This window comes from Oncorhynchus nerka, linkage group LG24 (genome assembly GCF_034236695.1).
Source record: "Oncorhynchus nerka isolate Pitt River linkage group LG24, Oner_Uvic_2.0, whole genome shotgun sequence".
Classification (NCBI taxonomy): domain Eukaryota; kingdom Metazoa; phylum Chordata; class Actinopteri; order Salmoniformes; family Salmonidae; genus Oncorhynchus; species Oncorhynchus nerka.
In genome coordinates this window covers 25,532,600-25,547,968 of record NC_088419.1, presented here as the reverse complement: position 1 = coordinate 25,547,968, position 15,369 = coordinate 25,532,600, and the positions used below count along the sequence as shown (strand labels likewise).

Here is a 15,369-nt window from a genome sequence, read left to right as displayed (position 1 = left end):
GGAATACAACATAAAGAGACGTCTGTTTTTCAGGGTGTGATGAAATTCTAGAGCAGATCTTAGATGTCATGAAACGGTGTGGGTGTCAAACTCATCCACACACGATAAGATGAAGATAACCGTCTAGTTGGCATGATGGGGAGGAATATTCATGACCCCACCTGTCCCATTATATTTAAGAACATCGAATACTGTAGTTATTCAAGGGTATGTTCTGGGGGAGGATGTAGGATAACAAAATCATGCCAACAAACCTGATGTATTTTTATCTAATGGACTAACAATCGCACTTGACTTTTTTCCCCCTCTTACTAGCTCGGACTATGCTGATAGCTACTTTATTGAGGAAAACTGTACTTACTTCAAATCAAATCAAAGTTTATTTGTCACATGTGCCAAATACAACAGGTGTAGACCTTACAGTGAAATGATTACTTACAAGCCCTTAACCAACAATGCAGTTTTAGAAAAACAAGTCATGAAAGTATTTACTAAAATAAACTGAAATAGTAAAAAAAGAAGAAAATAGAAAAGTAACAAATAATTAAAGTGCTGCAGTAAAATAACAGTAACGAGGCTAATATACAGGGGTGACTGGTACAGAGTCAATGTGGAGGCTATATACAGGGGTGACTGGTACAGAGTCAATGTGGAGGCTATATACAGGGGTGACTGGTACAGAGTCAATGTGGAGGCTATATACAGGGGTGACTGGTACAGAGTCAATATGCGGGGGTACAGGTTAGTCGAGGTAATTGAGGTAATATGTACATGTAGGTAGAGGTAGTGACTACGCATAGCCAATAAAAAGAGAGTAGCAGCAGCTAAAATATTTGGGTTGGGGGGGGGAGACACTGCAAATAGTCTGGGTAGCCATTTGATTAGCTGTTCAGGAGTCTTATGGCTTGGGGATAGAAGCTGTTAGTTAAGAAGCCTTTTGGACCTAGACTTGGCGCTCCGGTACCGCTGTGATATGTGGGTCTTCCACCCAGCCATCTTAAGATGAATGCACTAACTGTAAGTCACTCTGGATAAGAGCATCTGCTAAATGACTCAAATGTAAAGGCAAGGTGAAAGTTGTAATGCTCGGTATCCAGATGCCTCTATGCAGAATGACAGTGTGTGACTAGAGGGTCTTACTTGAGTGTCTCGGCCAGGTAGAAGCTCTGCTGGACGTCATCATGGTTGGGGCTGGAGGCGTAGACGTCCCGCACTCCACTGTAGCCCCCCTCCACACGACAGTGCTTCTCCAGAGCCTGAGAGACACAGAGAGAACAGACAATAGACGGGGGACAAGAACGTGAGAGCGGAGGGAGAAGTGTTGAGCTGACTCTGTTCTTATGTCAGTGTGTTGGAGATGTATGCACGGTGCTAGCTAGTTGCTGAGTAGGCACATTTCAATTCAGTGTGGCTGCTCTGCCTGGGGGTAGGGGGGAAGAGGAGAGGAAAAGAGGGGAGGCTGCCTTAGGCACAATGACTCAGGGAGAAAACAGGGCTGATGAGGAAGGGGCTGGGGCTGTAGCGCTCACACATCCAGTCTGGCTGAACAAGGTTGAGGTACAATATCTGCAGGCAGGTAGAGAGGCAGGCTGATTTATGGCTAACACAAGGCCCATCATAGGTAATCTCATGTCATTAGTGGATACAATTACACAGCTCTGGGATCTGGGCAATCAGCATTGACACTGTTCTGTTGCAGCATGGCAATGATACAGCAGACAGGGGAGAGTGACAGAGAGAGAGAGGGAGAGCAAAAGAAAGAGCGAGAGAGAGAAAGGAAGAGTCTCAGAGGTTTTGGAGACTCCTGCACTCAGAACTAGCCATGCGTAGACCTGAATGAGTCTACAGATCACAGTGATCAGGGGTCTATTGGAATGCCTTTTCACTGTGATTTCAGGGGAAGTCTCTTCTCAGTGGAGGTTAAGAAGGGACAGAGTGACACAAACATGACAGGAAGGACTGTGGTGGGATAGTTATGATGGATGATGGGTACTGTAGTTTAGGCTTGGGTGATATACCGTATATTGGGGTATTTGTAAATAGCCATGGCATGATTTTTTTAATACCAGGCAATTTTCAATACTTTGAAATAAATGCAGTCAACTTGTGCAATGCGTTAGGAGATAAAGCAGATTGCGTTATTACTTTGTTCCCCAACACCGTCGAGTCAGTCGCGTGTTTGTTTGTAAACAGCACAACAGGAGAAAGCGGGAGCAGGTGAGTCCAGCTGTGCATTGTTTTAAATTAAACAGTGTTTTTTTGCTTCAATAGATTGATTAAGGACGTGCAACTATAGTTTTCCGACACAGGAATTACATTAGAGCAACACATTCGATATAAAATAACTTCATTTTCATCAGATGACAATAGAAACGCAACACTATTTGGCGAGAAGCCACACAAGAAAATAAGCTTACAATGAAAAAGCAAGGTCATTTTAGAAAAAACAATGCATGGGCATCATATTTAAACTGTTCAGGCCTATCACAGAAAGAATGTAGCCAGCTACATTTCCTAATGTTTTGCTTAAGTTAATCTTGCATTTTAACAAAGAAAAATAGGCTGGCTACACTGAGAAAAGTACTGGAGAAAAGAAGCCCCACATCTGCTGATAAAATGCCCGTTAGTGAATTCTCATCCGAGTTCAGAAGTGCAACTGAAGCACAAATGAGTCTGAAACCGAGCAGAAATTACGCAGCAAGATATTTCTTATATACGTTTTATTTATTTTTTCCTGAGTGAAAAACGCAGAATTGTGTGTTTAACACAAAGCCTAGTTTAACTTGGCATCTAAGTAAGTGCCTAAATTAATAAGATGATGGGGCATCATATCGTCTCAGCTTTCTGACGTGTTTGAGAAGTCAAAGCCTTTTGGATGAGTTCCACTGTTCTTTTGCCCATCTTAAATTTCTCTTTTTATTGGCCAGTCTGTCTTTGAAGCTCAGCATCCCGGAGTCGCCTCTTCACTGTTGACGTGGAGACTGGTGTTTTGCAGGTACAATTCTTTTTTTAGCCCCTTTTCTCCCCAATTTCGTGGTATCCAATTGTTAGTAGTTACTATCTTGTCTCATTGCTACAACTCCTGTACTGGCTTGGGAGAGACGAAGGTCGAAAGCCAAGGGTCCTCCGAAACACAACCCAACCAAGCCGCACTGCTTCTTAACACAGCGCGCATCCAACCCGGAAGCCAGCCGCACCAATGTGTCTGAGGAAACACTGTGCACCTGGCAACCTGGTTAGCGCGCACTGCGCCCGGCCCGCCACAGGAGTCACTAGTGCGCGATGAGACAAGGATATCTCTACCGGCCAAACCCTCCCTAACCTGGACGACGCTAGGCCAATTGTGCGTCGCCCCATGGACCTCCCGGTCGCGGCCGGCTGCGACAGAGCCTGGATGCGAACCCAGAGTCTCTGGTGGCACAGCTAGCACTGCGATGCAGTGCCCTAGACCACTGCGCCACCCGGGAGGCCCTTTGCGGGTACTATTTAATGAAGCTGCCAGTTGAGGACTTGTGAGGCATCTGCTTCTCAAACTATACACTCTAAAGTACTTGTCCTCTTGCTCAGTTGAGCTCCCACTCCTCTTTCTATTCTGGTTAGAGACAGTTTGAGCTGCTCTGTGAAGGGAGTAGTACACAGCGTTGTACGAGATTTTCAGTTTCTTGGCAATTTCTCTTATGGCCTTCATTTCCTTCCTTTTTCAGATCAAGAATAGACTGACGAGTTTCAGAAGAAAGTCCTTTGTTTCTGGACATTTTGAGTCCGTAATCGAACGCACAAATGCTGATGCTCCAGATACTCAACTAGTCTAAAGAAGGACAGTTTTATTGCTTCTTTAATCAAAACAAAAGCTTTCAGCTGTGCTAACCTAAGTGCAAAATAGTTTTCTAATTATCAATTAGCCTTTTAAAATGATAAACTTGGATTAGCTAACACAACGTGCCATTGGAACACAGGAGTGATGATTTCTGGTAATGGGCCTCTATGCCTATGTCGATATTCCATAAAAAAAGCTGCCGTTTCCAGCTACATTAGTCATTTACAATATTAACAATGTCTACACTGTATTTCTGATCAATTTGATGTTATTTTAACGGACAAAAAAAAGAGCTTTTCTTTCAAAAACAAGGACATTTCTAAGTGACCCCAAACTTTTAAACGGTAGTGTATAACTTTATGATCTGGATGGACTATCTTTGCAATTCGTTTATTTTTGTTTGCATATTTAGCTAGAAGCCGCTATGCAAATTCACTATTACCTGTGCTAATTTTGTTAGCATTTTGGTAATAGACGGCCAATGGCGACCACTTGTGTACTAAGCCGATAATATAGTAAGAGAAGGACGGTATGACGATATGAAAATCGGGATACTGCCCAACCCTACTGTAGTTCTCACCTGCACGGCCTCCCAGCCCCACTCTCTGTACTTAGGGTCGTGGGTGAACCTCCACATGTACATGTAGGTCTCTATGACCTCTGGCCTCAGGATGAAGTACTTCTCGTTCTGCCGCGTGGCGATGGCCTCCACGCCTCCGTCAAACCTGAACGCCTCTGGGCCCAGCTTCAGGGCTATGACATGGAAACAAAGGAAGAAGACAACATGTCAACAGAAAACCCAGCTCTAGGGGAAAGTAAAGGACACAGAATGTCAAGAGAACCAAAAAAACTCAACTTCAGTTCCTGGATGGAGCATGAACCCATGACGACATTTCACAGCCAAGAGACCAGATTATGAGTAAAGCAAAGTTCAAAAGGTAAAGGGAGTTTGTCACGTGATTTTGTGTGAATTAAGGGTTTAGCAATATTGTTATTTCCTATAATCCCTGTTTGATGAGAACTAGCACCTATGCACACAGCAGGCAGTGACTCAGCGGGGGTAGGGGGAGAGGATGGAGGTGGGTTGGAGGTTGAATGGGGGCACAGGGGTGCTGTGGAGTTAGGCAGGGCCAGGGGATTACGCTGCTTCATAGAACCGTATATTAATCTAATCTAGTGATGTCCTCAGCCATTCTGTTGATAGTAAATATATAGATAGGTAGATGGATAGATAGTTTGTAGTGATGGAGGAAAAAAATTGATAGTTGCATATCGGGATATAATCTTTTACGATATAGCGTATCGTTTTGACAATATTGCAATATTATTTTTGCACTAGTTTGCTGTACCTGCACCAAAACCCCCAGTATTTCCCTTCATAGCTTGTTCTCTTATTTTATTTGATTTATTTATTTAACCATTTAACTAGGTAGGCAAGTTGAGAACAAGTTCTCATTTACAATTGCGACCTGGCCAAGATAAAGCAAAGCAGTTCGACAGATACAATGACACAGAGTTACACATGGAGTAAAACAAACATACAGTCAATAATACAGTATAACAAGTCTATATACAATGTGAGCAAATGAGGTGAGAAGGGAGGTGAAGGCAAAAAAGGCCATGGTGGCAAAGTAAATACAATATAGCAAGTAAAACACTGGAATGGTAGTTTTGCAATGGAAGAACGTGCAAAGTAGAAATAAAAATAATGGGGTGCAAAGGAGCAAAATAAATAAATTAATTAAATACAGTTGGGAAAGAGGTAGTTGTTTGGGCTAAATTATAGGTGGGCTATGTACAGGTGCAGTAATCTGTGAGCTGCTCTGACAGTTGGTGCTTAAAGCTAGTGAGGGAGATAAGTGTTTCCAGTTTCAGAGATTTTTGTAGTTCGTTCCAGTCATTGCAGCAGAGAACTGGAAGGAGAGGCGGTCAAAGAAAGAATTGGTTTTGGGGGTGACTAGAGAGATATACCTGCTGGAGCGTGTGCTACAGGTGGGAGATGCTATGGTGACCAGCGAGCTGAGATAAGGGGGGACTTTACCTAGCAGGGTCTTGTAGATGACATGGAGCCAGTGGGTTTGGCGACGAGTATGAAGCGAGGGCCAGCCAACGAGAGCGTACAGGTCGCAATGGTGGGTAGTATATGGGGCTTTGGTGACAAAACGGATTGCACTGTGATAGACTGCATCCAATTGGTTGAGTAGGGTATTGGAGGCTATTTTGTAAATGACATCTCCATCTTCTTTTGAAATAAGGAGCCAATTCATTTTCAGAACTTAAATTTATGACTGATCAAAATTCACTTTCTCATAGCTCTCTTGTCCTTCTGCACCAAACACATGGTGAGCAATATGTTTGGAACATCAAATCACAATACATATAGTATCGGTATGTAAGTATCGTGATATTATTGTATTGTGAGGTCCCTGGCAATTCCCAGCCCTAATAGATTTCCTGATGGTCAATCCGGACCAGAGGAAGTGAGAGAGGAGAGACCATCTGACTCAGACTAACCTGGCTGGCACTATGCTCTGTCTACCCAGCAGCCCTTCTGGCCTCAGAGAGAAACCAGGCTCAACAGCTCCTGAAGAGGAGTGAGTGAGTGAGTGAGTGAGTGAGTGAGTGAGTGATTGAGTGAGTGAGTGTGAGAGAGAGAGAGAGTGAGTGAGAGACAGTGAGTGTGCTGTTGTTGACACCCACACCTCCTTTTGTCTAGGCTTCAGAACTAATACGGTCTCACCTGGGAGGGAGAGAGTTTGAGACTAAAAAAAGGTAAGGCCTTCAGAGAGTAATGCCAGGTACTATGATCTTGCAGAGTGGAGCCACAGTATTAGGTTTCTATGATTGAAACAATATCTAAAGGAGGTATATGAAATAGAGAGACACTTTACAGAGAAGGGGTATGCAACTCTGGTTCTGAAGGGCTGCAGTGTGTACAGGATTTTGTTCCAGCCCAGCATTAACTCACCTGATTCAACTAATCACAGCCTAATCTGAAGATTAGCTGGACTAGTTGAATCAGGTGTGTTCAAGCAGAATACAAACAAAAGCCTGTACACACTTGGCCCCCGTTGCCTATCACTGCTGTGTAGAGGGAGACACGGAGACTGATGTTCCCCAGACGACGGGGTCAGTCAGTCAGACTCACTGGTGCGGGCGTAGGACTCGTGGCAGGTGCGGGCAATCTCTGAAGCCTGCTCCATCTGGTGACCCGTCTTGTCCTCGGGCGCTCCGTCCGCCCCCAGGGCGATCATGCCCCCGGCGAAGCACGTCAGGTGACCCATCTTGTGCTCCAGCAGGCCGCCCTTCCACTCAGCGATGTACGTCAGTCCACCGCTGGACTTCCTCATCAGACTGGTCTCAATGGCCTGGAGGACAATGACAAGAACGGAAGACAGATGAGCACTCTATTCACTCCCAGTCCCAGACAAGAGCCATTCCCCTGCAAATGGTGTAGAACCTTCCGGAACATGAATAACTACTGCCCAAATAGCATCGTTAAGCTTGATGAAGCTGCTTTTGCAGGAAAACTAGGGGTCCTGGTCACCAGCCACTGTTATCTATTTTCTGGGGCGGCGTGGACTCAAAGTTCCTATTTGTCCCTGACATTTACACATACACACAAGGCCACTTTACCCAGATATATTCTCAAATGGCGGGCGTGTCCCACCCACAGCGAGACATGACACCAGGTGTCATTTAGAACAAAGGGTGGCCCCTCTCCCCCACTAGCCACACAGCAGGTGTCCAATACGGACTAATATTCCCCTAAACTGTCTATTTCATTTCCTTTGGCCTCTTTAAAGACAGCCTATATTCTGTTTAGCAACAGCAAGCCTGACAGACAAATAGACCTGGGCTGGGCAAGAACAGGAGCAGATAGACAGAGGCAGACAGCAGCGTATCTTGTTCAGCTTCTCTTCTCATTGGGGGGGACAAAGAGACAGAGAGACAAAGAGACAGAGAGAATGTAGGCCAGGCAGGCACTGAGGCGAGGATGCCAAGGAGCCATTAATAAGAGAACAGAGTCTGTCCTAACCGCCTGCCTCTCAACATGCCTCACAGTCTGCCTGACCCAAATAGAGGATGGCATGGCGTGGCCATGGGGACCCTCTCGCTGTGGGTGACCTGCTTGTGGTGATGGCAGGCGGACGGGCGGGCGGGTAGATACGCAGGTGTGGTGGGGAAACAAGGCTGTCTGGGAGGGGACTTGAGGAGGGAGGGTAATATCCTGGAGCAGTCCAGGTCCTTGTGGACCTCTGCACAGAGAGAAACATCTTTATCTCCCACAGGACAGGCTGCTTGGCTCTAATGAAACAGAGAATTGGGCTAGCAGCAGTCAGAGCCCATCTCACCAGACAGAGCTCTGAGTCTGGCTGCCCCCCATCCACTGACAGCCTTCAACCCTACTTGAACTATCTCCTGTGGAGTGCAGTTTGTACACCACACTCAGAAATAGACAACTCCTACCTGGCGTAGCATGCTTCAAATTCAGACTCCAACCCATACTTTTATTGATTTCTGACTCTGACTGTTCACAGTAATGGAAGAAATGTAACTGTTGTTGACACACAGACAAGCGCTTTCAATCGAGGTCGAAAGAGCCTCTTGACAAGGTATAGTCAGTGCTTCAGATAGTGCTGGTACTGTAGCCATTAATCTCAGTAAGACAGGAGAAAAGCTGAGTAGAGAAGACAAGAGGAGAGGAGCGGAGGGGGAGTAGAAAGGAGGGGGGAGAGGAGAGAAAAACAGAGTGTAGGCTAGGTTTCTGGAGGGGTTTACCTGCAGAGCTTCGTAGTAGAGCTTTTTGCCCTCCTCGTCTGTCTTGTCCGACATCAGCCAGGCCTTGAGGAGGTACTCATAGAAGCTGTCTCCCAGGCCGCCCACTGACACATGATCTACAGGACAGACACAAAACAAAAGAGTAGAGGATCACGCTGGGGTCTGGCTAATAGACCTACTCTCATCCTGTTAGCAACCCCCCACCTCCTTCCCTTCCCTCCCTCCTTCCTTCCTTCTTCCTCCTGTGGCCTGCTTCACCCCAGGATGATGTATGGCCCAATGATGCTGGCCATAATCTCACCACCCTCGAGGCTGATTACACAGGAAGGTGACCCCTAAATGCCTGCTCAGCCTCAACGATAGAGGGACGTGTCTGGCATAGGCCAGGTCGAGGGGACAGGGACGGGAATGGGGACAAAACCCAACAAAGCTACAACAGTAATGTGATTAGACTCCTTTGATGGCTGATGTATTGAAGATGTATGCAGAGGAGAGATTGTCCTTCTGATGAGTTTATCAGCTCCCCCAGGCATGTCCCTGTCACTGTGTGTGTGTGTGTGTGTGTGTGTGTGTGTGTGTGTGTGTGTTTGTGCACACCTGTGAGCGTATGTAAAAGAGGGAGAACGTGAATGTGTGCACATCTGTCTGTGACTGATGTAGTCTGTGCATTTATATGACAGATAATGTGTGTGTGTGTGTGTGTATCGAGCAATACCACAACATGATAAAAAGACCGAGGGTCTGTGCACACAGAGACATTCAGTGCGGTGAGGGGCTGTGCTTTGTGCTGCGCCCCGTGATGGGGTTGTACTCTCCTGTCCACTTCACCACTTCACTATCTGAGGAATGAGTCTCCTGGGTCTGGGAGAGAGCCCCAGCCAAGCCACTCTGTTTGTCATATTGATTGTCATGCCCCTCATACATATGAATATGTCATTAACAGCCACAGAGTTGTTTGGGAGATGGAGATTCGTCTCCAGCAGGAATAAAGGCGACAGGACAGAGCACAAGTGGTAGGGGTTTAGAACGTTGCCGTAGGCCTTAAAGGGGCTGTACTTTCTGGCTGACTGGGGTCGTTTTGGGCCTGTCTGACTCCCTGCCATAAGGGTAAACAGGTCAGAGAGGGAACACAAGGTCAAGGATCTGATCATGGCCCTATCTGATGACAACACACACTAACATAAAAAATATGAGCGGGAGAGGCTGTGGACCTGGATAACAGGTTGATTGTGTGTGTCTGACTGAGGTTGCTGGGAGAGACATGGCGGTGGCAGGTCCTCTCCAGGCTGCAGACTGACACCTCTGTGTAGGTGACTTGGGGACGTTAAAACATCATGAGTATGAGGTGTGTGTGATAGCTTGTGTGTGTGTGTGTGTGTGTGTGTGTGATGTGATGTGAGTAAGTGTGCATCACCTGGTAGATGGCTAGTGATGGCTATTCAACAGTCTGATGGTCTGGTAATAAAATCTGTATAATAGTCCAAACACCTGGTAATAGAAGCTGTTCAACAGTCTGATGGTAATAGAAGATGTTTAACAGTCTGATGGTAATAGAAGCTGTTTAACAGTCTGATGGTAATAGAAGCTGTTCAACAGTCTGATGGTATAATATAAGCTGTTCAACAGTCTGATGGTATAATATAAGCTGTTCAACAGTCTGATGGTATAATATAAGCTGTTCAACAGTCTGATGGTAATTGAAGCTGTTCAACAGTCTGATGGTAATTGAAGCTGTTCAACAGTCTGATGGTAATTGAAGCTGTTCAACAGTCTGATGGTAATTGAAGCTGTTCAACAGTCTGATGGTAATTGAAGCTGTTCAACAGTCTGATGGTAATTGAAGCTGTTCAACAGTCTGATGGTAATTGAAGCTGTTCAACAGTCTGATGGTAATTGAAGCTGTTCAACAGTCTGATGGTAATTGAAGCTGTTCAACAGTCTGATGGTAATTGAAGCTGTTCAACAGTCTGATGGTAATAGAAGCTGTTCAACAGTCTGATGGTAATAGAAGCTGTTCAACAGTCTGATGGTAATAGAAGCTGTACAACAGTCTGATGGTAATAGAAGCTGTACAACAGTCTGATGGTCTGGTAATAGTATCTGTACAACAGTCTGATGGTCTGGTAATAGAAGCTGTACAACAGTCTGATGGTCTGGTAATAGAAGCTGTACAACAGTCTGATGGTCTAGTGATAGAAGCTGTTCAACAGTCTGATGGTCTAGTGATAGAAGCTGTTCAACAGTCTGATGGTAATTGAAACTGTTCAACAGTCTGATGGTAATAGAAGCTGTTCAACAGTCTGATGGTAATAGAAGCTGTTCAACAGTCTGATTGTCTGGTAATAGAAGCTGTTCAACAGTCTGATGGTAATAGAAGCTGTTTAACAGTCTGATGGTATGGTAATAGAAGCTGTTCAACAGTCTGATGGTCTAGTGATTGAAGCTGTTCAACAGTCTGATGGTCTAGTGATAGAAGCTGTTCAAAAGTCTGATGGTCTAGTGAAAGAAGCTGTTCAACAGTCTGATGGTAATAGAAGCTGTTCAACAGTCTGATGGTAATAGAAGCTGTTCAACAGTCTGATGGTAATTGAAGCTGTTCAACAGTCTGATGGTAATTGAAGCTGTTCAACAGTCTGATGGTAATAGAAGCTGTTCAACAGTCTGATGGTAATTGAAGCTGTTCAACAGTCTGATGGTAATTGAAGCTGTTCAACAGTCTGATGGTAATTGAAGCTGTTCAACAGTCTGATGGTAATAGAAGCTGTTCAACAGTCTGATGGTAATAGAACCTGTACAACAGTCTGATGGTAATAGAAGCTGTACAACAGTCTGAAGGTCTGGTAATAGTATCTGTACAACAGTCTGATGGTCTGGTAATAGTATCTGTACAACAGTCTGATGGTCTGGTAATAGAAGCTGTACAACAGTCTGATGGTCTGGTAATAGAAGCTGTACAACAGTCTGATGGTCTAGTGATAGAAGCTGTTCAACAGTCTGATGGTCTAGTGATAGAAGCTGTTCAACAGTCTGATGGTAATTGAAACTGTTCAACAGTCTGATGGTAATAGAAGCTGTTCAACAGTCTGATGGTAATAGAAGCTGTTCAACAGTCTGATTGTCTGGTAATAGAAGCTGTTCAACAGTCTGATTGTAATAGAAGCTGTTAAACAGTCTGATGGTATGGTATTAGAAGCTGTTCAACAGTCTGATGGTCTAGTGATTGAAGCTGTTCAACAGTCTGATGGTAATAGAAGCTGTTCAACAGTCTGATGGTAATAGAAGCTGTACAACAGTCTGATGGTAATAGAAGCTGTTCAACAGTCTGATGGTAATAGAAGCTGTTCAACAGTCTGATGGTAATAGAAGCTGTTCAACAGTCTGATGGTAATAGAAGCTGTTCAACAGTCTGATGGTAATAGAAGCTGTTCAACAGTCTGACGGTAATTGAAGCTGTTCAACAGTCTGATGGTCTGGTGATAGAAGCTGTTCAACAGTCTGATGGTAATAGAAGCTGTTCAACGGTCTGATGGTAATAGAAGCTGTACAACAGTCTGAAGGTCTGGTAATAGTATCTGTACAACAGTCTGATGGTCTGGTAATAGTATCTGTACAACAGTCTGAAGGTCTGGTAATAGAAGCTGTACAACAGTCTGATGGTCTGGTAATAGAAGCTGTACAACAGTCTGATGGTCTAGTGATAGAAGCTGTTCAACAGTCTGATGGTCTAGTGATAGAAGCTGTTCAACAGTCTGATGGTCTAGTGATAGAAGCTGCTCAACAGTCTGATGGTCTAGTGATAGAAGCTGTTCAACAGTCTGATGGTAATAGAAGCTGCTCAACAGTCTGATGGTAATAGAAGCTGTTCAACAGTCTGATGGCAATAGAAGCTGTTCAACAATCTGATGTTAATAGAAGCTGTTCAACATTCTGATCTGATGGTAATAGAAGCTGTTTAACAGTCTGATGGTAATAGAAGCTGTTCAACAGTCTGATGGTAATTGAAACTGTTCAACAGTCTGATGGTAATTGAAACTGTTCAACAGTCTGATGGTAATAGAAGCTGTTCAACAGTCTGATGGTCTGGTAATAGAAGCTGTTTAACAGTCTGATGGTAATAGAAGCTGTTAAACAGTCTGATGGTATGGTATTAGAAGCTGTTCAACAGTCTGATGGTCTAGTGATTGAAGCTGTTCAACAGTCTGATGGTCTAGTGATAGAAGCTGTTCAAAAGTCTGATGGTCTAGTGAAAGAAGCTGTTCAACAGTCTGATGGTAATAGAAGCTGTTCAACAGTCTGATGGTAATAGAAGCTGTTCAACAGTCTGATGGTAATAGAAGCTGTTCAACATTCTGATGTGATGGTAATAGAAGCTGTTTAACAGTCTGATGGTAATAGAAGCTGTTCAACAGTCTGATGGTAATAGAAGCTGTTCAACAGTCTGATGGTAATAGAAGCTGTTCAACAGTCTGATGGTAATAGAAGCTGTTCAACAGTCTGATGGTAATAGAAGCTGTTCAACATTCTGATCTGATGGTAATAGAAGCTGTTTAACAGTCTGATGGTAATAGAAGCTGTTCAACAGTCTGATGGTAATTGAAACTGTTCAACAGTCTGATGGTAATAGAAGCTGTTCAACAGTCTGATGGTCTGGTAATAGAAGCTGTTTAACAGTCTGATGGTAATAGAAGCTGTTAAACAGTCTGATGGTATGGTATTAGAAGCTGTTCAACAGTCTGATGGTCTAGTGATTGAAGCTGTTCAACAGTCTGATGGTCTAGTGATTGAAGCTGTTCAACAGTCTGATGGTCTAGTGATAGAAGCTGTTCAAAAGTCTGATGGTCTAGTGAAAGAAGCTGTTCAACAGTCTGATGGTAATAGAAGCTGTTCAACAGTCTGATGGTAATAGAAGCTGTTCAACAGTCTGATGGTAATAGAAGCTGTTCAACAGTCTGATGGTAATAGAAGCTGTTCAACAGTCTGATGGTAATAGAAGCTGTTCAACAGTCTGACGGTAATTGAAGCTGTTCAACAGTCTGACGGTAATTGAAGCTGTTCAACAGTCTGATGGTAATAGAAGCTGTTCAACAGTCTGATGGTAATAGAAGCTGTTCAACAGTCTGATGGTAATAGAAGCTGTTCAACAGTCTGATGGTCTGGTGATAGAAGCTGTTCAACAGTCTGATGGTAATAGAAGCTGTTCAACAGTCTGATGGTCTGGTATTAGAAGCTGTTCAACAGTCTGATGGTCTAGTGATTGAAGCTGTTCAACAGTCTGATGGTCTAGTGATAGAAGCTGTTCAAAAGTCTGATGGTCTAGTGAAAGAAGCTGTTCAACAGTCTGATGGTAATAGAAGCTGTTCAAAAGTCTGATGGTAATAGAAGCTGTACAACAGTCTGATGGTAATAGAAGCTGTTCAACAGTCTGACGGTAATTGAAGCTGTTCAACAGTCTGATGGTAATAGTAGCTGTTCAACAGTCTGATGGTAATAGAAGCTGTTCAACAGTCTGATGGTCTGGTAATAGAAGCTGTTCAACAGTCTGATGGTCTGGTAATAGAAGCTGTTCAACAGTCTGATGGTAATAGAAGCTGTTCAACAGTCTGATGGTAATAGAAGCTGTTCAACAGTCTGATGGTAATAGAAGCTGTTCAACAGTCTGATGGTAATAGAAGCTGTTCAACAGTCTGATGGTAATAGAAGCTGTTCAACAGTCTGATGGTAATAGAAGCTGTTCAACAGTCTGATGGTAATAGAAGCTTTTCAACAATATGATGGTCTGGTGATAGAAATTGTTCAACAGTCAGATCGTAATAGAAGCTGTTCAACAGTGTGATGGTAATAGAAGCTGTTAAACAGTCTGATGGTCTGGTATTAGAAGCTGTACAACAGTCTGATGGTCTGGTAATAGAAGCTGTTCAACAGTCTGATGGTAATAGAAGGTGTTCAACAGTCTGATGGTAATATAAGCTGTTCAACAGTCTGATGGTAATAGAAGCTGTACAACAGTCTGATGGTCTAGTGATTGAAGCTGTTCAACAGTCTGATGGTCTAGTGATAGAAGCTGTTCAAAAGTCTGATGGTCTAGTGAAAGAAGCTGTTCAACAGTCTGATGGTAATAGAAGCTGTTCAACAGTCTGATGGTAATAGAAGCTGTACAACAGTCTGATGGTCTAGTGATAGAAGCTGTTCAACAGTCTGATGGTCTGATGATAGAAGCTGTTCAACAGTCTCATGGTAATAGAAGCTGTTCAACAGTCTGATGGTAATAGAAGCTGTTCAACAGTCTGATGGTAATAGAAGCTGTTCAACAGTCTGATGGTAATAGAAGCTGTTCAACAGTCTGATGGTAATAGAAGCTGTTCAACAGTCTGATGGTCTGGTATTAGAAGCTGTTCAACAGTCTGATGGTCTAGTGATAGAAGCTGTTCAACAGTCTGATGGTCTGATGATAGAAGCTGTTCAACAGTCTCATGGTAATAGAAGCTGTTCAACAGTCTGATGGTAATAGAAGCTGTTCAACAGTCTGATGGTAATAGAAGCTGTTCAACAGTCTGATGGTAATAGAAGCTGTTCAACAGTCTGATGGTAATAGAAGCTGTTCAACAGTCTGATGGTAATAGAAGCTGTTCAACAGTCTGATGGTAATAGAAGCTGTTCAACAGTCTGATGGTAATAGAAGCTGTTCAACAGTCTGATGGTAATAGAAGCTGTTCAACAGTGTGATGGTAATAGAAGCTGTTAAACAGTCTGATGGTCTGGTATTAGAAGCT

General features: G+C 43.9%; 1 protein-coding gene across 1 annotated transcript in view; it reads right to left on the bottom strand.

The window, feature by feature from the left end:
• man1a1 (mannosidase, alpha, class 1A, member 1) overlaps positions 1-15,369 on the bottom strand; it is a 202,888-nt gene that overhangs the window by 6,892 nt on the left and 180,627 nt on the right. The window contains exons 8-11 of the mRNA XM_029631305.2: positions 8,600-8,715; positions 6,966-7,185; positions 4,398-4,570; positions 1,141-1,256 (exon numbers count right to left, since the gene is read on the bottom strand). Of these exons, the coding sequence (XP_029487165.1) occupies positions 1,141-1,256; positions 4,398-4,570; positions 6,966-7,185; positions 8,600-8,715 (625 nt within the window). The remainder of the gene's footprint in view (positions 1-1,140; positions 1,257-4,397; positions 4,571-6,965; positions 7,186-8,599; positions 8,716-15,369) is intronic.